General features: G+C 38.6%; 1 protein-coding gene across 1 annotated transcript; it reads left to right on the top strand.

Annotated features, from left to right (window-relative positions):
- Window positions 1-6: 6 nt before the first annotated feature.
- Window positions 7-26,352, top strand: TRAK2 (trafficking kinesin protein 2). The gene is made up of 16 exons (XM_039700080.1): window positions 7-237; window positions 5,935-6,252; window positions 7,212-7,406; window positions 11,796-11,866; window positions 12,534-12,650; window positions 13,801-14,010; window positions 15,777-15,855; window positions 17,652-17,782; window positions 17,987-18,061; window positions 18,684-18,821; window positions 19,557-19,636; window positions 20,311-20,514; window positions 20,651-20,949; window positions 21,279-21,557; window positions 21,783-21,882; window positions 22,409-26,352. Exons 2-16 carry the CDS (start codon window positions 6,216-6,218, stop codon window positions 23,085-23,087), a joined length of 2,694 nt encoding a protein of 897 aa, XP_039556014.1. The 5' UTR covers window positions 7-237; window positions 5,935-6,215; the 3' UTR covers window positions 23,088-26,352.
- Window positions 26,353-26,622: the final 270 nt, after the last annotated feature.

The raw sequence follows: 26,622 nt of genomic DNA, 5'->3' as shown, positions 1-26,622 counted from the left end.
CGCCTCCCGCCAGAACCCCGCCCCGCTGCCGGCCCCGCCGGGCTCAGCGGCGGCGGCCGCCCGCACCACGCGGCCCGGCGCATTGTGGGGCTCGTCACTGGCAGCGGCCCGCCGGGGGCTGTAGTTCTGGGCCGGAGCCGAGCGGAAGCCATCGGGGCGCTTCCTCAGTCGCCGTTGTGTTGCATGCGGGGCTGCGGCGGGAAGGAGCGGCGCCGGAGGGAGCGCAGCGTGGGCCGGGTAAGCGAGCACTCGGGCCGGGCCGGCGCTGCTCTGCCGCCTCACGGGCGGGCGGCGCGCTCCGTGCCTCACAGCCCTGAGGGTTATCCCTCCCTCCTCTCGCCCCTGGGGCCTTTCCCCGCCGGGCCGCGGCACCCCCCGGGCGGGAAGGTACAGCGGGCCGCGTAGGGCGTGCGGCGGTTTTCCTGCGGCTGGCTGGGGTCGGAGCGCGGGGACCGAGCGTGAGGCGGTGTCCGGGGCTGGCCCCGCGGTCCCGGGCGGAGAAGGAATTCCGGCGCTTGTCCGGGCTGGCAGCTGACAGGACTCTTTTGGCGGTGGTGATGCTTTAATGTAACGCAGCGCTGTATTGAGCTCCGTGTATTCAGTGTAAGCGGGGGCGGCGGTGCCCGCAGGCGGTGCCGGGGTGACCTTCAGCGGCCCGGGGTGCCCCTCACCGAGCCGGTCCGTGGAGGTCATGTCACCGCGAACACGAGACAGCCCTCGGTGACATCTTAGCTTTGCCTTGCTTGTGTATGAAGGCAAGGAAATTTTGGCTGCTAGCAACTCCTTAATTACATGGTTACTTTTTTATCAGCTGATTAATTCCAATTTTAGCCGATTATTGGAGTACCAATATCTGTCAGTAAGTGTCATTTTCTCCGGCGCCCATACTAGTGGAGAAATGTATGTGGAGTGGCGTGCTCGTATTTTTATCTTTAATGCACTCTTCAGCTGTTGCATAGGCACCTATTTCTTAGTTATGTTTCACAGTTACTGTTGACTGATTATGATAGTCTGATGCAGATATTTGATATACTAATAAATAACTTAAGGCACCATTAGAGAGCAATAGTCAATTTTAGGTTTGTTTTTGCATACTTGTGTTCTTTCATGTAGCTCTTAGTAAAAATAGGCAGAACTTCTTTTTAATTACACTTCTGACACTGAAGTGAAATTGAAAAAAAATGTTTTCCAATACCTAAATTTTTTCCGCTCTAGTGGCAGTGTAATTATTAGAGCTGTATATGTTTATCGAATTTCTGTTACGAGTATCTGAAAATGTAATTTGAAGGGCGTTGGAAAACCACAGACTTCCCTGATGGTGGTTTGCCTCTAATACTGGGCTTCTGGAATTAATATTGTGTGGTAGAAGTGCTGTATTTCAGGAATGATAATTGTGATTTATTGATTAGTTTTCCAAGAAGACACAAATAGAGCATTTTCACAGATATAGCTACAAAAAAGAAGACATTGCTGGTGATATTCTGGTGACTGAGTCATATAGATCAGTTTGGTTAATTCTAATACAGAATTATATCTTAAAATGCTGAGCACTGGCTGGGATGTAGGTCAAGGAACTGAAATGACTTTTTAGGGTGATCAGCCATGCATCAACTGAAAGAGTTAGTGATTTCAGTTAAATGTTATTCAAGTTCCCTTCAAGTATACTCTATACAAAACAAGCTTGAGTTTTAAAAAAGCTGATTACAACCTTTATAATGAAATATTAGCAAGAACTTAGCAGAATGAGGTATTAGCAGAATGCCTCAAGAGCATTTATTGTATTTTATACTATAACAAACAAATAGGCAATTCATGATAGTTCTTGATTCCTTTGAGATCATAACATAACTACATATATATATATAATTGTTTTCTGAAAAAAGAAAATCTGCAAGAAAAGATGCATACAGATAGTAATGTTTTGATTGTGCATTTACATTAAAAAATAGGAATTAATAAAACATAGTGTCTTTAATGTAGGTAACACTCCACTCATAGTTTCAGACAAAGGGAGACTTCAATTAGGCATTTGCTGTTTTTACATTGTACTAAGGGTGATATAGACAGCCTCCAAACGAGTAGGACTTAAATAAATCTCAGCTATCAAGCTGTGGTATTCAACAGTATGCAGGTATACATGTACATAAAGCATATGTACATGTATTTAACAGGTAGTGTTGCCACTTTGGAGAACTTAAGCTGTTACAAATGACTGACAAGGAGAATAAGTGAGCCTGGTTTGGTGTAACTGTAGATAAAACAGGATGAGGGAATGTTGTGGCTGCCTTCATGAACCCCATGTGATTCATCATTCTCCAAGAGGTGTGCTCCAGCTTCCCCTCTTCCCCTGAAGCCTTTCCCTCATCCCAGAAGAAAAACAATCCAGGAGATGGGGGTGGGGTTATTTTTGTTTGGTTTTTTAAAAATTTCTTCTTATACCATTTTTTAATGATTGAAAGTCTGGTGCAGGGTTGTTTATGATTATTACAGTTGGTTTTAAGATTATGTTGGCATATTCTTTAAAATATTTTTTCCTTACATGAGAGCAACACAAGCACTAAATGGATTTCTGTAGGGATAGTATTGGCTGAAAATAACAGGTGTTAGGCACACAGCAAATGTGAATTGTGATAGGCAATGTTTGTGTTCACATAGATTTGTTTTTCAGTTGATAATCCTTTGTCCTTCATCTCCTACTGGATGGTGTTGAAGAATTTGGCCTCTGCTTCTGAGCACTGGTCCCAGGAATGTTTTGGCAGCAATTCAGTGTGGTCATGTTTGCTATAAGAATAGAACTGTTTCATTAACCTTGAGATGCAGAATATGTTGATTGCTATTAGCTGTCTTGACAGCATTCCAATTTTAGCAATGGAAAAAGTACTGTGTTAATGACTTGATACAATTTTTTTTAATTGCATACTTACATGGCACTAAAATTTGGCATCTGAGAATAGTACGCTCATTTATTTGGCTTAGAAAATGAATGTTGTCTTCTCTCTTAATTGAGTTAGGATCTTTATTGTTAGAATCTTCTTTGTTGTCAAAATTTTGTTTGTGTTACTTGTGGTTTAATGTCTTGCATCCTGGAATTGTACAGAGGAGCAGACCTAGTTTAGTCTTTCCAAGTACTTGTGTGGAGTCAGCTACTCTCAACAAATTAAAAATAGCAGGAATAACAGTTTGTTTATGTTGAAGTTTGAATATTGTCAATATAGAAGCCAATATTTTGCATACTTTTAAACTTTGTGCACAAAGGAATAACACATACAATTGTCTGTGGTTTCCAGTTGTAAAGCAACTCCCTCACCTTTTTCATAATTCAGATTTTAATTAGAGTTTCTCTAGTGGTATTCAGGATTATATTCCATTGAGGGATCCCAACTCTTTCTGCATCCATCTGAAATTGCTCAAAGTGGTACTTACAAAGACAAGAACAATTTTCAATGCTTTATAACTATACTGTCTTTTTCTAAGACTTTAGTCAGTATTGCTTTTTCAAGTTAATCTTCACTAGAGTCTTCTGACTCACTGAAGGAAAAATTTATAAAATCTCTTTAGAGCAACTTGGATTCTGTAGGGCCGATTCAGAAGGTGCAGGAATAGTTTTGACTTCTACAAGAAGTGTGCTATATGTGCCCCCGCTTTTAGGTCACTGTTTGGAGCCAAATGATAGCTGAAACGTGGGACACACATTGGGGAGTAAAATTGAATCCAGAGAGTACAGAAACACTAAGATTGGGATAGGTATGTGTATAAAATGTTGTCAGATATTTTCGTCTCTTGTGAACCTTCCTTGAAGAAAGCCTTCTGAGAGCACCACCCCTGCATATGGGTTATTCTCCAGTATTTGAATTTCCCTTGTTTTTCCCATGTTCAATTAACCTGTTAGTAAAAGGCATGAACATCAATGGGAAATTGGCCTATGAGGGAGTAGAGGAACAAAACTGATAAGATGTAGATCAGTGTAGAATGAATATAGTAAATTGACAGTGGAAATAATCTTTATAAATAAAGATTTAAATCAGTATCTGAGAAAGTTTTCTAGCTTCTCTTTTGGGCATGTCTTTCTGCATGATTTAACAATTTTAATTTCTAGTCCATCTTTTTATAGCATGGCCATATATTTTAAAGCCACGTTGTAAATTTTATGGGGTTTATTTAAATGTATTTAATCATAGTTTTGGCTTGCAGGAGGAATCTGCAGTTAGGAAATAGTTTTATGGCTGCAGTGTAGAAGGGTCATGGAGTCACTTTGAGGGTGGAACTGCCCAGTGCTTGAATTTCTATAGAAGTTGCCCCGTGGTACAGGAGACTGAAGCTGTGAGAAGCAGTGGAAATGCCAGCATTAACTTTTATGGTGTTTGCTTATCTGGTAAACTTCTCAAAGGTTTTACAAATGAGTTTGCCCTTTCAGTTCAATAGCTTGGTGTTGGCCTGGTGCTCTAGAAAACATTTAGCCAAATCACCTTCCCCCCCCACCCCCTTGGCTGAACTGAGATTGACCCATTACAAATAGTGCTTCTGCTTTGCACTTAGAAGAGAGATTAAAACCAATCTTGAGAAGTAACAACATTCATTTTTACATTTTTAAAACTCAAAGGGAAAAGATAGAGTTATGAAGAAGCTGTCCTATGCTGCTGAACTTTGGCTAGCTGTGTAGTGACTCTTCTAATTAAAAAATAATTTGCATGTGTGGACCTACAGCAGTCTTATTAATTGTCTTTTATTGTGCTGTATTAAGTTGTGTTAGAGAAGGGGTTATGTATAGTTCATGCTTTTCAGCAATCCGTTTAAAAAACAGCTCTAGAAATTTTTTATAAGTGCTAGAAACATCTCTACATTCAGATAGAAAATGTTTCTGAAATCCCAAGTTTTTCTTTTTTATTAAGTGTTTAATATGCATAATAATTACAACTGATAAGCAGGCTACATACATGAAGAAATGAGTGACAAAACAAGAAGATACTGCACACAAGCATGGGCTGACCTTAATGGAAGAAAGTTCTTTTTTGATCTCCTGCCAAAGTCCACGGGCAGATGAACTGGCAGGCTCCAGGCTTGCTTTAAAAAGCTCCTGCACTGTCCATTTTAATCTTGTCAAATAAGAGGTTGCTACAGACAGCAAAACAAACCTCTGATTGTTGTGCTTGATGATTGAAGATCTTGGGGAAACTGTTAAGAGCAAATTTTAAATTAATGAAGACTTTTAAGAGTATTTTATGTTAACTGAATGCCAGAGGAGGGAAAGGACACTTGTTTTCTCTTCAGTTTTATGTCTTTCTGTCATCTAGAACTACTGATTTATATGGAAGGTGGTTAATCAGTCTTGGCAAAGGAAAAGTGTATTTTTACTTCATTAAACTCTTCTGATAGCTTATCTGAATCAGTCACAGTAGTTTCATTTTCTGGTTTACCTGAGTCCCTGCTTTTTTTACTTAACAGACTCCTAAAGGAAAAGAGACTCAAGCAAACAGTTGTGTAAAACTTAAATTTTTTAACAATAGAAATGTTAAGGGTGAAGTTTTCAAAATTCTGCCTTTAGATTCCATCACTTTAAATAAATGTAGTGGCCTGTAGAAAATCTCTGTTTTGTTGGAGCTGCTGTCTGTTAGGATAAAAAGGAAATGCCTCATTTCAGTGAATGACCTCAAGACACTAAATATTATATGAAAGAAGATTAATAGTACAGACAAAGAGATATTTGACCAAGTCCATGTTTAAGGTGAGATGTCTGCAGGGAGAAAACATATTTTAATGTACTTTTACATGTACTGTGTAAACTGGAAATAAAATGCTTGTTTGCCTTTTTAAAAAATTAATTATGGTACAGAGGGGAACTTCAGACTGAAAGAGACAAAGTCACACCAATTTACCTGTCTCCCTTGTAAGAGTGAAATCTGTTAAAGCTTGGCATTCTCTTTGTTTTATGTTTAGGTGATGGGTGAGCTGAGAAGCTGGTGAAGCTTACGTGAAATACTTGTACTGATCAGTAGCCCAGATGAAATAGGCATGTCCTAAGATGGCAGTAGATCTGCACTATGAACCAGCCTGCAGAAGTGAGTTGATGCCAGATTTATGAGTCTCTGTGGATTGATGGCTCTCACTTACTCTGTCTCTAAACCAAAGCCATCTTTTTACCAAAGCAACAAAGGAATGGTGCACAGCTTGATTACAGAGTGCTCTTTCCAAGGAAGTGAACTGTGAAGGAAGGACTCATGAGTTTTGATCCCAGGGGCTTGGACAGCATCCCTGGTAAGTTGAAGAATTACTGTTACAAATCTTGAATGTGTCTAACATGTCATAAAGCTAAGGTTGAAGACAACCTTAGGTTTCACATTTTTTGTACTGCTTATGTGATATTGCAGAGGAACAAAAACAGTGACATTAGACTCACTTGTAAAGTCACCGTGCACTGTAAAATACTGTTTGTAAAATTCTCACTGTCGATAGTCAAAATTGATGTTTTTTCCATTGAAAGATACTGCAGATAATGTTAATCCTGAGTGGAAATCTTGCAAAGATAGTCATTGCTTACCATTGGTATTTTACCAATGTAGTATTAATGTGGGGTTTTTTGCAGTAATTGTGATGAGATTAAGAGACACACAGAACATAGAAAGAGCTAAATATTGATTGCAGGGGGTTTAGTACCATGTTTTTCAGAGTGTAATTCCATAAGAATGATAATGAACTTTTATACTTGTTCCCTGATTTCAAAGCAGTATGCAGTTGATTTTGCTTACTGTTAAGATTGTTTTACATCTATGTTCATTGTCAAACTAGTATAAAACAGAAGAACAAGAAAAATGTGAATTTCCTTCAGAAAAGAAAAGTGTAACCACTATGAAAAGTCAATGAGACTTTAGCTGGTAAAATGTAGGTTTGTGTTTTAGCTCAGTGAAGAGGAAAAGATAGAAATTCAAACTCATTACATACATTATATTCAGGAAGTTGGAGGGACACAGTATACCATCTTTTCAGGAAGTTTTGGGATGAGCTGGGGATGAGGAACTTACAAGTATCGCAGTATAAATCAAGCACTGTGTCAGTACATATTCTGGTATTTTGTCTGGTATGGAATCATTATTTCCAAATCTACCAAAGATTCATGAAGTATTTTATAGTACAAAAAACTTATAGTACTGTAGCAACACTATTGAATGTTACATATATTTAACAATGCACTAATAATGGCATTTGCTCTCTTTCAGATGGGTGCTCCAGTGAGGACCTTCCTGAGGTGGAGCTGGTGGGCATGCTGGAAGAGCAGTTGCCGGATTACAAGTTACGCGTGGACTCTCTGTACCTGTATGAGAATCCAGACTGGCTTCAGCCCGTGGCTGGACGTGCCCGGCTGCCAGAGGTGGCTTCTCCAGCTCGTGAGGAGGACTCCTTCCGTTACATGAGTGAGTTGGTAGTTATTTCCCAAATATTGAAGATAAAAATCTACATACAGTTACTGTTAATATTAGGAAATGGTCAAATCTGGAAAACTTCGGACAGGTGGAAGAAAAAACAGATTTCAGGGGACGTGCTTGTGTCACACTGCAGTTGTAATGACTGACTAAGGATGTTTAATGACTGCCTGATCATCAGACCACACACTGAAGTAAGAACGGGAATATGTGATAGTGAAAAAGAGGCAGGAACCTAGAACTGTGCTAGAAGAGATGTATACCTCTTATATGAGGTATACCTCTTGTATGAGTGTGAAGCAGTTCTGTTTCCAGGAATGTTGATGATGCTGTTGTTGATTTGGTGATGTTTTGTGTCAGTAATGTTTGTGAAGTGCTTTCAGTGGTTTCTTCTGGAGATAGAAAAGGAATGCATGGCAGATAGGTGGGTACTAGATCAATGTTGATCACTGCCTTCCTGTTCTGAAAATACTAAGTAACTTACTCCTAAACCTATCAAATGATAGAGAGGAAAATGGACAGCTTCAGTCACGTGAAGAAACCTGTAATGTGTTAAAAAGCAAATGAATAGAAATTTACCAAAATAATTAAACACTTAATTGCCTGTAGTTTCTAAGTGTTTTCTTGTGAAGAGAATGCATTGTAATCTCTTCAGAGAAATGGGGAAGTCCTGTTTCCTCCATATATTGGAACTATTGGAACAAACCACAGAGAAGAGTGAACTTGTTATTTATGTACAATCTGTAATAGTTACTTCTTACTTGTACATGCCACCTCTAAAAGGATTTTTTTGTCACTGTTCTTTTTAGTTTAAACTTCCCAAGGGTGCATAGCAAAGGAATAACAAAGATTAAAATATCACCTCTCAAGAATGCAGTACTCAACAATTTAGAGTGACCTTGTTATGAGTTGAACTTGAAGGCTTTGAACTCTTTTAACTGTGTAAAGTAATTGGAAAGCCTCTTAATGTTTATTGCTCAGACTGTTTCTGATACTAATACTGCAAGCATAAAAGATTTTACAGTCGAGTGAATGCCTTTGTAGTTCACTGGAAGCAGTTGTGTGGTTGGTGGGGTGTGTACTTGCCTCTGAGTGTTAATTACAAAGAGGTGGGATCAGAGTCTCTGGGCTTGACGTGAAACGCGGCTCTGCCGAAGCTTTCGGCTCGGCGCCTCACCTGTGTGACGAAAAGGACCTTCAGTCAGGGTGAGCTTGCATTTCCAGCCTGCAGCGACAGGGAGGGGTTTTATCAACAAAGTTTTTATGAAGCCTGTTGCGTATTACTTGGCTGTCAAAGCACTGCAGAAAGGACTGTCTTCCTAGGTCTCCCAGAGGGAAGTTTTTTTCAAATAGAGAAGGTGTCCTGTGAAAACAGTGAACTGCTTGTAGGTGTTTTTTAAGCAGATTTTTTAAAGCTATAAATGTTTTCTTATAACAATGACTGAAATGGAATTAAAACACAGCTGTTAAGCATAACATATAAAACTAATTCTTGTATCATTTAAGAACACTTTTGTAACTGCTGAGTCATGTAAACTCAAGATAAATATAGTTTATATGTTGCCTAGTAATTGTCCAGACATTAGTTATTCTTGAAATCATAGTAGCTTTTTTGAGAGTAGTAACTACAGGGACATACTGGGAGAGTCCCAGACAAATACAGATATAAATCAAATTCTAGTTATAATTAATGTTGAATAACTTGTTAGGTGAAATTTTAATCTTTCTTTGTTGCCTGGAATTGGGAATAAATGTGACATGAAGCATGACATGGGGTGTTAGCTGTGTATCTTCCTCCTCTATATAGGTATGGAAATATTTTTATAACTTTTTCCAAGAGAGAATGCTAAATATATGGTTTGAGTGAATTTGTAGTTGAGAAAAAAGCCCCAAAACAACACAGTAGTTGCAGCACTTGAGCTCCTCCTCTTTTTATGGCTCCTGCTGTCTATAAGAAGGTCTGTCAATTGGGTTCACACTGGCAGTGTTTTCAGTGAGGTGCAAGAGTGTTTTCTGCTTCAGCTGTGCTAGTGTAAGAAATCCTGATTTACAAAAGATCTCTTTGGAACTACTTTGTATGTATGAATAAAGAGTCATGGCACACCATAACAAGAATTTTAACCAAAATGAAGAGTTGCTTGCAACTTTCAGTTGGCAAGGTGAGTATTGCACGTACACGTGTTCTCAGGAGGGAATTCTAATAAACTGTGTATAGTTTTGATCCTGTACTGAGAGAAAATACAGAAATTTATGTAGAGCTAAGTTTCAAAGCTGTTGGTTCTGTCATTTTAGTTATCAGAATAAAGATATTTGCTCTTGATTTTAGGAACTTATCTACCTGAGTAACCTTGGAATTAGTATGGATTTAGTGTAAATTTTTATTAAAGGGACTGGATAGAAACTTATAACTTGACGTCATCTTCTAGGAACAGTTAACCACAAGAGAGCTGTAAAATTCTGCCTGCAACTTAGTTATGTATGTGCAGTGAATTTTCCAAATACCAGTAAGTTAGATGAGTTTGGAGTCCCCCTTTCAGCAGGCAGTATCAGCAGCGAAGTAGTACAGTAAAATTGTCCTCCAAATGCATTTTATGCTACTGATAGATAAGTACTTTAAATTTTGTAGAGAGTTTCTGTTTTTTCCCTGCTTAGAAATAAAATTAGTAAGTGACAGTGCTGTAAGTTTCAAGCTCCTGCATGCTTAAACAGCATGTGTTGGGTTTTTATGTTTACTGATCTACTTGATGAAAAGCATTTGGTTTGTTATTTTGATATATTTTTCTTTTAGGCTTTTAGAGAAACAATAAAACTTTTCCTTCTGTGTTGTTCTTCCTGTTCTCCTGTCTTTCAAAATTACAAAGAAGTTTCTTCTGTTACTAAAATGCAACGTGGTTTTGATCTTAGTATAGCTGTAGTGTTATGCTTTAAAAGGTTAATTCTGGGCATTATGTATGGAAAGGGTATAGACAGCTTATATAACATAGGTAAATAAAGTTGGTGTGCACTTTAGCTTGGCACTGTACTATCTCATAACTGAGTCTGCAGTCCTCAATAAAACAAAGAAAAGCACTGATAATCTATACCACTGTGTATTCAGAGTAATAATGAGATTTAAACAAGGTGAAAGAGTGAAGGAAATATTGAGATCAAATCTACAGCAATGCCATTTTGCAGTTCAGTGATGATGGAATTAATTTTGAATTCATATTACTTCTGTAATTCTTAAATTTATATTGCTGCCTTCTTCACTTTAATGGTCCTGACTTCATGAAGCAAAAAGAGCAAATTGCTGCTGAGCTTAACACAAACATTCATCACCTGATAGAGAGATGTGTAATTCTGCTTCTGAAGAAAATTACATTTAAATGGTTCCCTAAAAGGACTTAGAAAGTGTTAATAGTGTAAAAACTATGTTTGCACATGCATTTATTTTTTGATTGTGATAGATGCATGGCAGAAAATTACCTATTTCCTTACATTTTAATTCTTTCCCTTCTTTGTTCTCTTTTTTCCCTCCATATCTTTCATTATCTGTCACTCTAGCTCTTATTGAACTTCCTTCCTCCTCCTTGGATGGATCTCACAAATTTGCACAAGGTAATTAAGATGCCTTTGTTACTCTACCACCTTTTTATCAGGGCATGAACTAGAGCAAACCAATGCTTTGCAGTTCTAGCACTGTGTTTTGTTCAGAGGTGTCACAAATCCTTCATGCTTTGCTTATTCCTCACTCAGTCCTGTTTTTCCAATCCTACTGTTTCTCAGATTTTTAATAGTTTTACAGACTCTTCAAACACTGGAGTCACTTGATTACTATGATAGCATTTACTACTACGTCTAAAACTCAGACATATATTTTCTCATTGCTTCTTAATTGTTTCCAAGATGGTCAAGCACTTAATAAATGTTTTTTCATGACTTGTCTCAGGGGTCTCCATGCTTCCTGCATACAGCTGTCACACAGCCTAGTGGGAATTTTGCTTCAGGGTTAAAGTATGTGTTTAACTGTATTTGGATATTCTCCAATATACTCCTCCTTCTCTCCCCAGCAGACTGGAGGATTCAATTGCTTAGCTGTATTCAAAAAGTTGTTCTGAGCAGTTTTTTCTCCTTTTTCTAAATTTGAAAGATGTGGTAGCACCTCAAGTCTTAGTTAACATTGCTGAAAGGTGCAAATGTTCACTGCCTCATTTATCAGTTTCCCAAATGAGTGTTGTTTCACATTTCTGAAGTTGAAGATGCATGTTCATAGCCTCTGCTAGCTTCATCAACCAGCTACTGTGTTTGTATATAAAAAACATCCTCTGAGTTCAGCTCTCCCACTTCCCACTATCCTCTTGTCTTTCCTTCGATAAAATAAGCATGTTTGTCTCTCTTCAGTTCTTGGCACAGACAATGGGGAGCAGAAAGACTACGGTGAAGCTGACATGGTCAAACGTCTGTTAGCTGAGGTATGCTTGTCTCTGTCAGCTGTGTTAAAGCAGGTGGGGGGATGTTTTTGAGGGAGGATTTTGTGCAGCTGCTGACCATTTTCATTTGGTTATCTTCAAGAGCTGCTTATCAAACACATGGGTAATGAGAATTCTGCTGCCCATTTGTTTGCACCACCTCAGAAACAAAATGTAACAAAACTATGGGCACCCATGAAGCCAGTGAGTATAAGAAAGAAACAGCTTTCTTCTGATTTCCTGTTGCTCCTCTGCTTCTACGCTTTCACCACTGTTTATGCGGAGCAGTCTGTTCTGGATAAAGTGTCTCTGGGAAGGCCACAGGCCTAAGTAAGTGTGATTTTTGTGTGTGTGTGTGATTGAACAGAGCCCATGTAATCTTTGTACTCAGCACAAAACCCAAAACTGTCCCCAGGTTTGGTGCTTTCCCCTCCTGTTACTGCAATTGACTGTGGAAGAGAATATGCTGTATCAAAAAAACCAGTTATGGATGTGTTCTGGATCCAAGTGATGAAGCATTAATAATTTTCTAACAGTGTTGATCCATTTGAGAGTGAAGGGGGATCCCAGAGTGCTGATGCATTGAGCAATATCTAGGAGAATCTAAAGATACTCTGAATTTAAACCTTACATGACCAAAAGGAAACATTTTTTCTCATTTTGTGAGCAGAAGGATCGGGATCTGGAACTGGCAGCACGAATTGGACAAGCCCTCCTTAAGCGAAACCATCTGTTGATGGAGCAGAATGAAGCACTGGAAGAACAGTTAGGACAAACTCTAGACAGAGTAAGTGGTTGCTTTTCTTTCTTTTTTCCCTTTATTTATTTTTTTTAATTCCCTTTTTTTTCTCTCTTTTTTTTTTCCATTTATGATGGTGGTAAGAGGATTAATAGAAATGTATAATTTTGGGGTGATTGGTGCTCTTGGACTACAGAAGTGTGCTTAGATGTCATTCTCCTAATCATTGTTCAGTCACTTTTTGCAGTCCAGGAATTTAATATGAAGACAACATATTGTAATTACTGAGAAATTATAAGAATGTTAGATATCATTAGGTTATATTAGACCATAGATCTGATTTCCCACTGTTAAACTAAAAATGGACTAATATAAGTCAAAATAAGAGATTGGTATCTGACATGAGCTGCTACATAACTTCACAGGTGAGGAAACAGAAACTGAGCTGATTAGTGGGGTGCTTACACTAAGAGTAAATGAATAAATAAAGCGTAATGAAAAGTGAATTTTGATCAAGATCTTCACTCCATCTCTTCCTGTAAGCACAAATTCTTGATCTAACATTTTCTTTGGGTTTTTTTCTTAAAAAAAAATTAAATAGTTGACAAATAACCCTGTGGTCAAGAGATGTAAGCTACAGTGAAATGGATTCAGCTGCTTGTATAAAACAGTGTGCTGGTGACAAGGATGCACTCATAATCAGCTGTAGGACTGCATAAACTTGGGTATTCATATAAAAATGTAGATAAGCAAAATATATTTTATCTAAATGAGATCTTTCTCGTCTTTTGTTTTTAATTGTCCTATGGGTCATTCAATGTGCAGACTGGAAAGTACCACTCTATACATGTAAATGGTTGTCTCTCAGTCCTTTTCTCCAGGAACTCAACAATTCAGAGTAATGGTCATAATCAAAGTGATAGCTAGCATGTTAAAATGAAATAATGTATCAAGGCAGCTGGAAAATGATTTTGCAGTACACTATTTAAAAAGTAGGTTCTGTTGTTCATTTTTGTGCTGTCTTGAATTTTTGGTCTCTCTTGCAGTGGTAAAATTATGATTTTGAGAGCTTCTTATAAATAAATAGAGGTGTGAGCTATTCATGAGCAGTGGTGTTCAAGAGGCTGGATAAATAATGCAGTGTGATATTGTGTATGTAAAGTGTGTTTCACGTGGTGGTGATGTTCACCTGTCCTAGGTTAACCAGCTGCAGCACGAGCTGTCAAAGAAGGATGACCTGCTGCGTATCGTTTCCATCGCTTCTGAGGAGAGCGAGACGGATTCCAGCTGCTCCACACCGCTGCGCTTCAACGAGTCTTTCACTGTGTGCCACGATCCCCTGCAGCTGGATGTCCTGCAGGACAAACTGCGGGAGCTGGAGGAGGAGAACCTGGCTCTGCGATCCAAGGTACATCCCACCGAGGGCAGTGCTGAGTGTGCAACAAATCAGGGGGTTCCAAATCCAGCAGCAGGCTTTCTCTTTAAGCACATGGCTGTTTTGTGTCACTGTATGCAAATCATCCCTGAGCACTTTCCCTCTCTGCCCACATCTTTCTGCTTTCTTCGTTCCTCATTGTCTCCAGAGTTCCTTGATAGTCTGTTCTCAGTGCAGTTGTGGTACGTGAAAAAGCATGGGACGATATCTAAGCACCCAGAGAAAGTACTTGGACACATCAGGCCCTCAAACTCATGCAGTTTGTTTTGACATAAATCTGACTGCAATGAGCAGGAGTATTTGGGGAATTCCATTCTGTTGCGCTTGTTTTTGTCAGAAGGTATTTAAGGGTTAATAAGCTTCCACTTAAATTATTTTAAAGACACACTTAGTTGTGACTTTGTGATTAGTTTCTCTATTTTAACTGGTCTCTCATATGTGTAAAACTTGAATACAGGCACTAGACATGCAATTAGAAGGATAGAGACTAAATGGCCAGACAAAAAATGGTATAAAATGGAACCAACAGCAAAGGTTCCAAGAATTGGAGTCAACGGATGCAGTGCCTTTCCTTTGGTAGTGAAGAGTGGAACTTGTAAAATAGGACATTGTTTAAAACTGGGATATTTTTGTTGCCTTTAAGAAAAGGGGGTGTTTTTTGTAAGAAAGGTGAGAATTGTTAATTTTGTGTGTGTATGTGGTGTTTTGACTTCTTTTATGTGAGTCTTTCCCAATATAAGCTTGTTATACCAGTACTAGACTAGATTCCTTTAATGTCGGTAAAATACATTTCTGTGTATTAGGAAAACACTTCTTGTTTTGTCTCCAAAATACTCAGCTTGAGAGGCACATTCTTCCTAAAACTCCCTAAGACCAACTGGATACGTTAGTAGTGCTGTAGGATAAGAAATATTAGATTGCCTTTGTTTTGCTTCTAAGCCTGTATATGATTGCACAACTTTACAGACCAGCCAGGTCTCAATCATTCTGTGATATAACATAACCTTCAGTGAATTGAAGCAGCCTCAATTACAATGAGCCTCTATTTGCTTTTTTATTTCTTTTCCTGTGACAGCACTATGTAAAGAAGTGTATTTGCCTGCACTTGTGTAAATGTACTGTTTGCTGGGATAATCTTTAAAACCATTTGCTGAGTTTTACAGTGTGAGTCCCTTACTGGCAAACAGTCCTGAGTATAGAAGAGTTGTCTGTGCTAAATTTAATATTACCATCCTCACAATCAAAAGAGAAGTGGGAATCTTCATATTGTGCTTCATATTGTTTAGATACGTTGTCATACTCAGTCTCTCACAGAAAATGTAGTCTAAATAGACAAGTTGGGAATATGGAGAAAAGCTGTTCTATTAAGAGCTTTTCAGTGCCATAAGAGAGTTGGCTAACATCAGTCAGTTTTCAAACATTTTTTTTACTTAAGTTTTTTTAAGCAAATTAAATTGCTTATTTCTGATTTCTGTCTTGGTTCATTTTCCCTACCAAATTACATCTTTTTCAAACAATTTTTTATTAGAGCCAAGAGATCAGGCTTTGTTCATGTGTCTGTCTGTCTTTCACATAAAACACCTGTAAAATTCTGGGAAACAGGTTATGGAAAACACAGTTGCACAGAATTTTTAAAGAGAGGGGAGACTCTTCAGTTGCAAGAATTTTAGAAGTAAAAATTGATAACATTATAGATAAACTGAAATTGTTATTGATAAATGAATAATTTTCTCACACAGGCTTGCCATCTGAAGTCAGAAACCATTACATATGAAGAGAAGGAACAGCAGCTGGTCAATGACTGTGTCAAAGAACTCCGTGAGTATCCAGGCTGTATTTTGCAATGGCAGGATGGTAGGTGAAATACCTAGTGCCTGCACCTTCTTAGTTAATCCTGAATCCAGAAATGGGCTTCAGTAATTTATGCCGATCATTGAAGTCTTGCCCTTTGCCCAAGTGCAAGGTTGTTTCTGTATTTCATCAGGTTTCACTCTGGCATTCAAATTCAGCTCTGTGTGTCATGTTTAGAAGGGGAAGATTAATATAAAAGGTGATGTCTATAACTTTCTAGACTGAAGCCTACAGACACTATAAAATAAAAAAATATTCTCGTATATTCAGCACACTTGACACTGAAATGGGTCAGTGTATAGCCTTTAAAACTATGAACACATTAGTTTTAGAATATATGCTATGAACCAAAGCATTTAAATTAGCAAGTGGCTTAATTTGTCTAGAGCAGTTGTTTGTATTTGCTTTGGGGACTGCTTATTTGCAAAGAATTGCAGCTATTCTTACATAAACCCATGTTAAGTATTTTGAAACAATAACAGTTACTTTTTAAATCTGTAGTCATTTATATACTACTTCCTTTCTGCATAATAACCTTAAATTTTATGTAAAATTATTTTTTTCTCTACAACCCCCATAAAGAAGACTGGGTTGCTGCTGTATTTTTCTGGTTACAGATGGCCCTAAAATTGATTGATTGAATTGATACTTAGTTGATTAATTTACTCTGATCCCACTGAGAAAATAGGCATCTTTTGCAAATAGGAGTTAGTTCAAATATGCTCTCTATTTTTCTTCAGTGAGAATGTCTGTGAGTTCAATTTTTTATTCAATTCTATAGCATGAGTAGGCATGCTAGGTAATTTAGATTCACAGAAAGAATCTTCTCCTAAAGCTGTGTTGCCTACAGCTTTAAAATTTGCGTTTTCAGGAAAAAGGTATCTGACTGAGCTTAAATGCTCACAGGCCATAAGCAGGGCCTTGTTCTGCAGTAAATGTGTGAGGTACAACAAGCAGTAAAGTTGTAGTGTGACCTTTATGCAAGATTGATCAGACTTTTTTATGACTTTGCAATGCTTTCAGGGCAAGGGTACAAACAAGGCTCACTGCATAAAGATATTTCCGCTCTTGGAGTTGCTTTGTCATCTCACTTTGTTGAGTACTTGCTAAAAGGAAACAAAAGAATCAAGGAATTGTATTCAGTGCATCTTTGGGGAATAGATAGTGACTAGGATCAAGAGTGTATGTTACAGTTGACAAGGTTTGACAAAATGCCTTTGCTTACAATGGTAGTGAATAACAAAACTAATTCAGAACCAGACTTCTCCAGCATATTCCAAGTCTGGCCTTGGTCATGAGTCATTATGTTATTTGAAGTTGTTTTATTGTGGTCATTTCACATACTGATCATGTGTATTTCAGATTCTGCATGCTTAGTTCTTAATATGTTATACCTGCATTTGAAATTAACTCTTTTTCCCCACTGTTAGTCTTTTCCTTATGGATGTTCTAAGGCACCTACTTTTATGTATTATGAATTGATTTCCTAAGAGAATTGGTGGTTTTGCAGATTGTTACCGTTTACTTTCACTCGTCCTTTCTGGAATTAACTCTTTTTCCCCACTGTTAGTCTTTTCCTTATGGATGTTCTATTTTGTGTATTATGAATTGAATTCCTAAAAGAATTGGTGGTTTTGCAGATTGTTGTTTACTTTCACTCGTCCTTTCTGAGATTTAAGTTTGGCTTGGGGTTGTTTTTGTTTGGTTTTTTGGTTTTTTTTTGTGGGACAAAATCTTGACTAAGTTCCTTTTGTGTTTTGTAGGGCAAACAAATGCTCAGATTTCCAGGATAACAGAGGAATTGTCAGAGAAGAGTGAGGAGGTGATTCGCTACCAGGAAGAGATCTCATCCCTTTTGTCCCAGATTGTTGATCTTCAGCATAAACTCAAAGAAGTAAGGGAATGCTGATAAAGTGTCCGTGTGTGCACAGGTGTCTGTGCAGCATGTGTGTGCCAGTGCTCACAGCAGGCAAAAATTGACTTGGCAAGCCACAGGGTTGCACTGCAAGAGAGTGGCTGTTCCAGGAAAGTCTGGCAGAGGATCAGTCTCTCGGGGAAGTCAGCTGAGAAAATGATGAGCACCTTTTTGTGCTTTCAGAATGTGATTGAGAAGGAGGAGCTGAAACTTCACTTACAAGCCTCCAAAGATGCTCAGAGACAACTGACAGCAGAGGTACTTAAGACTTCTGTAATATACATTTAGGTAAATAGATAGAACAGATAGAATACAGGAGAAAGAAAACAGAGAGAGTGGGAACTACTGCTTTTTAATTATGTAGGATTTCAATCTTTCATTGTGTTAAGTCTCATGATTGGAGGAAAGGAATAATTATTTTACTTAACCCTACACAAATATTTTTGTAGTTCACAGGAGTATAAAAGGCAAGGAGTATGTTTCAAATAGAGAGGTCTTACTATTCTTAGTTATGAAAAAAAGAGTGCTTTAGTGTGATTACTGATTGTGTCAGCAGTACTGTGGCTCATTAGATTTTAAGGCAGTTCTCTTTTTTTTGCTTCTTTTGCATCAGTAGTTAGTGTATCTGCATTTTTTCAATGTATTTTCCTTTGAATTTCATAATACTTTTTCCTCTTTTGAATCTTTGTGCTTTGTCATTAAAACTGCTACGGGTGCTGTGCTGACTGTTTTCCATTCCAGTTGTGAGCATGTGCCCTGTAGCTGAAAGAATCTTACAGTGTCGATTGAATCAGCCATTCTAGGTTACTGTAGGAGTTCATTCAGTTTCACTCTGTCTTTTCTCTGAAGAGATCATGTGATGGCCTCTGTTCTCCTGCAGCTCCATGAGTTTCAAGATCGGAATGCAGAGTGTCTGGGGATGTTGCACGAGTCGCAGGAAGAAGTGAAGTTGCTGCGCAGCAGAGCCAGCTCTGTGGCCTGTCTCTGCCACTCGCAGTCCCGTGGAGCATTTCCTGTGGTAACCAACACCTCTAGCTGACACACACAGCTGTGGCAGTCAGCAGCCCTAGGAGCACAGCAGCCTTTGCAGGAACTGCAGCCAGAGCTACTTTGTAGTAGGCAAAGGAGCTCATCTATTGGTTTTTCAATTCTTCAATGTGTACACTAGGGAGAAATTTAGGAAATTAGTTCGGAAACTAACTGTTCACTTGGCTTATTGTGACACTGCAATTATTTTTCCTTTTCATATGTCATTTCTGTTTAATAAGGGAATTGGCATGTTCTATAACTTATGCTCAGTTGTGCTAGTGTCTTGTTTGATGTTGGTGTGAATTTTATAACTCAACAATGTTTCTTTAAGAAACAGCGTCTCACATACTCAAAATATCTGGGAATTCTTCAGGCTTTGGTTGGTTGCTCTGTGTGTACAGAATCACTCATGTACGCTTGTAAGAAGTGCTCTTAAAATTGTAGCTTAACTAAAGCAACCAATGTACAGAGTACATAAAGAAACACAAATAAAAAGCAGATATTGCTAATGAAAACTGAACCCATCCTGGTACACATGGTGGAAAACTGTCCCACATGCCCTTCATCCAGAGGCAGAAGGGTTTGTCCAAAGCATACTGATACTGGGCAAACAAATGCTGATTGTTAAAAGTAATTTTTACAGGTATTTTCTGCTAAAATTACCAGAAAGAAGATCTAATTTGAATCTAATTTGTCAACCCTTATGGTTTCCATTTTTCTCTAGGATTCCCTTGCAGCAGAAATTGAAGGGACGATGCGGAAGGAATTGAGTCAGGCTGATGAATCTGTTCTCTCCAAGCAAAAGTATGTTTTCAGATCTCCGTGTGCTATTTTGGTATTTATCCATAGACTTGTGTTAATTAAGGTGAAATGGATTTCTAGGACTCCATAAATGCATATATTCCCTCTATAATGTTTTCATTGTAAATAAAAAAAGGTTTGTAGTATTTGGTAGTCTTTTCAATTTTGAAACTGGCTATTCTTACTTGATTCTATGAAGAAGCTGGGAATTGCTAAAAGGATGTTATTTCATTCTTTATTTGAGGCTTTTTGATGCACATTCTCTGATGCACAGTACTAGTTTTACCCTGTTTAATGCTTATAGAAAAATTGCTGGACAAATGACATTATAGCTGAAAGATACGTAACAGTTTTCAAAACCCTGAAGACTGTTCTTGGATCTCATAATACTGAGCAAGGAGTAATAAACTAAATATGTGTTTCTGAAAGCATATATAAATTAAATAAATAAAATACATACTTTTGAATATTCTAAAGCATTTATCAGTAGTGGTTCAGATCTTTCAGGTCATAGAGTAGATCTCCTGGAGACATGAGTGTTTTAGGCAATCGTGTTTTTCTGAACATCTTATAGTGGGGTCTCCACAGACTTTTAAAACTTTGTTTTTCAGAGATTTTTCTTTAATATATCTTTTTTGCTTCTGAAAACCACATTTGTTTGTTTGTCTTTTGCACAGGAGTCAACAGAAGCGAGTGTTTGACACTGTCAAGGTTGCTAATATCATCCGTGGCCGCTCCCCTTCCTTTCCTGCCCCATTGCCAATCCCTGGATCAAATCGCTCGAGTGCTGTTATGACAGCAAAGCCCTTCCAGTCTGGTGTGCACCACTTGGACAGCCACGCACGGGTGGTCCCAGGGAGCAGCTCTGAGAAGAATTTGAAGTAGGAAGCACAGCCTGTTACCTTCTTCTGAAAATAACTGATTCAAAACTAAACCCAGACTGGACTTCTGCTGTGTAATAGAGAAATAGTTAATTTAATGGGCTTAATATCTGATATTGTTTGTTGTTTCTCACAGAGACATTCACAGTCCTGGCCAGCCGGGAACCCCTGGAGACAATGACCTGGTCACAGCTCTGCACAGGCTCTCCCTGCGTCGTCAGAACTACCTGAGTGAGAAGCAGTTCTTCGAGGAGGAGTGGGACCGAAAAATGCATTTGCTGGCTGAGCAGAAAGAAGAGGCTAGTGGCTGCAGTACACCAACAGAAAGCTCTTTTTCCCCAAGTACAAACTCAGAATTGACGGATCTCTCTGCCAGCTCTAGTAATCTCCGTGTTCTCCTACCAGAGAAGTTGCAAATTGTCAAACCCATTGAAGGTAAGAGGATGAGCTTCCTTCTCTCATTAGCAGAAAAGGCTTTTATATTTGCCAGCTAAATCATCATGTGTATAGCTAGGTGTGATGTGCAGTAACAGGAAGCAGTAGTATTTGGTAGGCTCCATGCAGTGAGTTCATCAGCATTGCTTCCTATTTGGCTTTCCTAGAGGGTGCTTAGTGTTAGGCTGCTTCTTGGCATTGCTGTCCAGTGGATCTGTGGATCACAGTGTGGGCACCAGCCAGCTGCACTTGGTTTTATAATGCCTTCTTGTAGCTTGGTACAGTAGTAGGTAATGGCTCTCTGAATCTCTTCTCTTTTGTCACACCAGGATCTCAGACCCTTTTTCATTGGCAGCAGCTTGCTCGACCCAACCTCGGCACCATTCTTGACCCAAGACCAGGCGTTGTTACTAAAGGCTTTACCCCTCTGTCTGATGATACTGTGCACCACATCTCTGACCTGGAGGAAGATGATGAGGAAGAGGGTGAAGGAGGTATAACATTTCAAGCACAACAGTCCTTCCCAGAGGAAAAGAAATGTGCATTGGCAAAGCCAGCGGCAGGCATTTTCCTGCCACCTATGACTTCAGCAGCAGTACCACTCACTGGTAAGAAGCATGGTTAGTGTTTCTTACTGAGTCTATATAGCAGTGTCCTTTTCTCTATGAAAAATATTTGACTGTGTGGTAATGCTGTCTTTGCTGTTCTTGTAGTTTACTTCAAAAAAAAGGACTCAAAAAATTAGTGGTGATAATAACATTGTCTTAAACATTGATTCATTCTTTTACCTCCTTATTTTTACTCTTAATGGATGTAAATTCTTCACATTTCAGCCTCAAATCCAGGGAAGTGTCTATCTTCAACAAATTCCACATTTACCTTCACTACCTGTAGGATCCTTCACCCATCTGATGTCACTCAAGTTACTCCCAGGTATGAAGACTGCTAACATCCTGAATGCTGCTGCGTAGGATTAAACAGTTATTTTCTGGCTTTTGATACATGGACCAGTTTTAAAAATACTAAGGCAGTTAGGCAACATGTAGGACGTTACTAATAAAAATAGTTGTAATTACAAAGGAAAACTGGGAATTCTGTGGACTGAGAGTTAAAACAAGGTAACTTTAATTATATTTTAACTCTTAAGTAGCAGTTTTCTTATATCATACAGCTGTTGTGGAAAAAAAGATTCCACGCTGATTTATTTTCTGATTCTGTTATTTTTTTTAATTAATTGGACAACTATGTTAATATTCTATCTAATAGAGTACAGGTGATCACAGAAGGTAAATTCATTGATACCTTGCAGAACAGTAATTCTGAGTACTGAAGCTGTCACAGCTGATAACAATAGTTAAGGTTTTTCCTGAGTCTTCTGTATACTAAAAGGCAAATGAAGATCAGGTATAAAAACATATAATGTGTGTATATTCTCTGTTTAATTTTTATTTTCTTTCAGCTCCATGGGTGCCTCATTTTCACTGGGGAATACTGGCAGCAGTACTGGAAACCCAGTAGTGAGCACTCCAGCCATTCCTTACAGACTAAGTATTGGAGAATTTCTCACCAACAGAAGAGACTCAACTACTACTTTCAGCAGCACAAGCAGCCTGGCTAAACTTTTGCAAGAACGAGGCATCTCTGCCAAGGTTTACGACAGCCCCATGTTAGAAAAACTGCCTTTGCTGCAACCCTCCCGAACTCTTCCCATTCCTTCCACTCCACCAAATTCTCCTTCGCGTTCACCTTGTCCTTCCCCCCCACTGTTTGAGCCTCGAGTGCATCACTCCGAGAATTTCCTGGCTTCTCGACCAGCAGAAACGTTTTTGCAGGAAATGTATGGCCTAAAGCCCTCCCGTAACGTCCCAGACGCAGGCCAGCTGAAGATGAGCCTCGTGGACAGACTGAAGAGGCTGGGCATTGCCAGGGTGATCAAGCCCCCTGAAACACAGGACCATGGCAAGAATCAGGGGCCAGAGGCTGGCTTGAAGAGGCAGGACTCAGCTGGGTTTTTAAATGCAGGTAGCAACTTAATGGCAGGACTGAGAAGAAACCAGAGTCTTCCAGCCATGATTGGAGCACTGGGAGCTCCTGTTTGCACACAGTCATCAAAAATGGATATACTAAAGGAGGACTAACTGGCCTGAAAGGTGTTTGACTTAGAGCACAGTAGATCATTTGAGGGATGAACATCCAGTACAGGCATTGTTAGGTGTGTTACAGAAACGTTGGAGAAGGCATGTGCATGTTACAATGTGGGAGAGACAAGCGTTGGGACCAAGGAGCAAAGGAACATTGCTTGGGTTTGAGGAAGAAGGTTTTTGTGGGAGATAGAAAGGTAAAACCAAAGCTTTATTTCAAAACCCCCTTCAGCATTTTGTCTTAACTTTGTCAAAAGTGAAGACTATTGTAGACATTTTCAGTGTTTTAACCCTTTAACCTGTATGTGTAGGCATTTTATTTTTTTCCATCATACACCCATAGTATTTACTAGTTGTTTGCTGTCAGACTACATAATTTAAATATAACATTAAAATAACAATCAGTCTGACCAGCATTATCAGCCCAAGTTCCTCTCTGTAGCAAACAAATATGAAAACCTTGATTTTTTTTTTCATTCTTTTATTTTCCATTTCAGGAACTGTGCTCTTTTGAACTCCTCACTTTGAGAAGCAGGGGAGAGAATCTGTAGCTCTGTGTAAGAAAGTAATACTTCGGTTTACAAACACAGGATTTATATTTTGAAAGAGTGCAATTGTGTTAGTTAGGCATTAACAGAAGTTAATTTTTTTCCAGATTGTGAACAAAGCACACAGAGAAATGTGCAATGAATAAGAATTAAGAAGCAGAAAAGTGTGTATTGGGGTGAAAACATCCAGCTAAGAAATCTTTCCAAAATGTAGTGTGCATCTATTTAAATGAGGATAGTTTTGTGCACACACACACAAATATCTCAGGCACATTTCAGCATTGCAAAAGGAAATAAACCCTAGGTGCTTGATTCAGGGTTTCTTAAAAGACTTAAATGGAGAGCATATACTTCAAGGAAATGGTTGGAAGTTCAGAAAACTGCCTCTTGTCTTGCCAAGTACACATTCTGTTTATTTGAGAGTTCTCAGTAAACTTTATGCCTTTCATTCAATTATTTCTCATTTTAAGCAGGATTTTGTTTAAAGATTTCATTAAGAGCAGAAGTTGCCAGTGTCTATATAGAAACAGGAAGAAAAAAGCTAGTGTTCTTTGTAGCATTTTACTGACTATTGAAATCCAGTGATCAGTGAGGGAGTGTGGTTCTGAACATAGCTGAGGCAGACTTTCCAACTCAAAAAAGAACTTCATTTTAGAAATCTGGTTTCTGAGTGTTAATTATAAAAATATTACTGCCCATGCTGCTTTTTTGATTCCTTCCTGTACAAGATTCTAATCACAAGTGAACAATCTACAACAGATGTTTTGTGTAACTTAAGAAAAAATTGTCTTTGCTAGTGACCTGAATAGAAACAGCTTCTTAGTCTTTATATAAATTTTCACTGTCCCTATCAACATTATAAAATGATTTGTTTCCATACAATTAGATTAAGCAGTTAAGTTTACCTTGCCTGTTACCATTAAGTGGGGTATAGCTGGCAGCTGTCTGGGGGTGTGATGTGAAGCATCAGTGCAATCACACTGATTTGCATTTGCCACTAGGCACATCCTCCATAATCAGCACCCTCATTGTTGCATGGGTGAATGGAGTAGGGCAGGAAAAGAAAGCTTCTAACCTTGTTTATAGGAAGTTTGTAATGTGGCCTTTCTGATTATACAGTTCTTTAGATCTTGTGATGACTCTTTGATATTTTTGTTTTGTAAAAGGAGAAGGAGTAACCACTTCAAACTTGCACAGGGATTCTTAGCAGAAGCTTGTCTGTCAGCAGCGCACAGAAATATTCCGGAACTCCTGGAGTTGCCTTTTGCTCTCTAAGCAAAATCTTACACTTACAAAAGGTGAATTTTATTTAAAAGACTATATACGGGTTAATTTTGTTTTTTAAGTGAAAAATATTTAATTTTTTCATGTCAGTATTTATGTTTGTATGTACTTAGCTGCACATGGTGTCCTGCCTAGCTACATAAGATAAGTGTGAAAGGAGGGAGTGCCATGTTGGTCTCCAGTGGCCTGGGACGGGTATGTCTGCTGTGTATCTCTAACTTCCAGGGGAATGAGTTAGCAAAAGCTTAGACAGTTTGGTACCAACAGAGAAGTGTGTAGCATGTCAAAAGTCCGTCCATTTTATGTGTTTATTGTAGGAATACCCGAGTTACAGATAAATTTTTGAAGGTACTACACTGTGTTTCTGACAGCTTCATGAGATAAATCCAGCCACTGGATCAGCAGAGTAGCAAATCAGCTAAGGCAGAATTCCTTTGGCAGACCATGGTTCAGGTAAAACTAATCTACAAGCATATAAATGAAATGCATGTTTCTCTTGGGGACATTTCCCTATTCATAGCCCAGCAATATAAACTGGCTCAGTTCAAACAATGCTGTGGATGTTGAGAGGTCAGTTTGTTCTGTAGCTGAGGTGTATCATCAGATACTTTACATAAGGCAAAAAGAAAATGGAAGAATCTCTATACCATGGTGTTTGTGTGTGTTTACCCAATTGGTTTATGCTGTGGTGCAGTGTTGTTCAAATTCTGTCATGCATTTATGCCTTTGGATAGTCATGTACAGTTTGGATATACAAGCCTGGCTTGCAATAACAGGGAAAATTGATAATTCTTCCAAGTTTACCATTTTGTGCCAAAACCTGGAAGATAAACCTGTTTTAACAACATGTGTTTTTGAGAACATTTTAGAAGTTACCATGATTCTAGGAATGATTTGGTTTTCATTGTCTCACATTAGAGAGGTGAGAAGTGACAAACTTGAATGGCTGACATCCTGCACCAGATCTTGGTTTGAGTAGAGTAGGAGGAATGGAGAATTACATTTTGGTAGGGTTCTGTTATCTTGCAGGTTTGAGTCAAACACAGATGCTAGAAAGGACTTACTCATGTTTGTGCAAGTTACAAGAGACAGAAGGGAATTCTTGTATTTACCTTATTCCAATTGTCTTAAAGCACAAACTTAAAGCTTTCTAGTTTCACTGTTAGTTTTTAACAAACTCAGTGATACCTGCATGCTCAAAATACCTGTGATCCAAGTTAAAAATCTACTGCAGTCAAATAGCAACAGAGAGGGAAGAAAAATAATTGCATTTGGGCTTCATGTGGCTGTTACATGAGGGGTTTACACACAGTGTTTGAACAGTCTGGGATTTTCATGGTATTTTTTCCATCTGCTTTTTGCACTTACTGTTGTTTCATAGTGGAATGTAAATTTGATAATAAACATGTATAACATGCCATTTTTCAGTATATTGCTGATCTTCTGTGGTTTGTTCCAGATGTCATCTTCTCTACTACAATGTTATATAACAAACCTAAAATCAGGCCTTTTTTGTGGCTAAAATTCATAGTGATTATTATACTGTACACGAGCTGAAGTGAGTTGGTATCTGCAGAAAAGGTGGCTTTAGAAGCCAATAAATTGATATGGACAGTATTTAGGTGTTGAGCCTCACTTTAAATTAATCTGTCCATATTTTCTGGTACCTCAGGGGGTTTTGTGCGTGGGTGGTGCTTTGG

This window comes from Passer montanus, unplaced genomic scaffold (assembly GCF_014805655.1).
Source record: "Passer montanus isolate IOZ18808 unplaced genomic scaffold, ASM1480565v1 scaffold1, whole genome shotgun sequence".
Lineage (NCBI taxonomy): Eukaryota > Metazoa > Chordata > Aves > Passeriformes > Passeridae > Passer > Passer montanus.
Note: the sequence above shows the minus strand (reverse complement) of the source record. Positions and strands in the feature narration are given on the sequence as shown.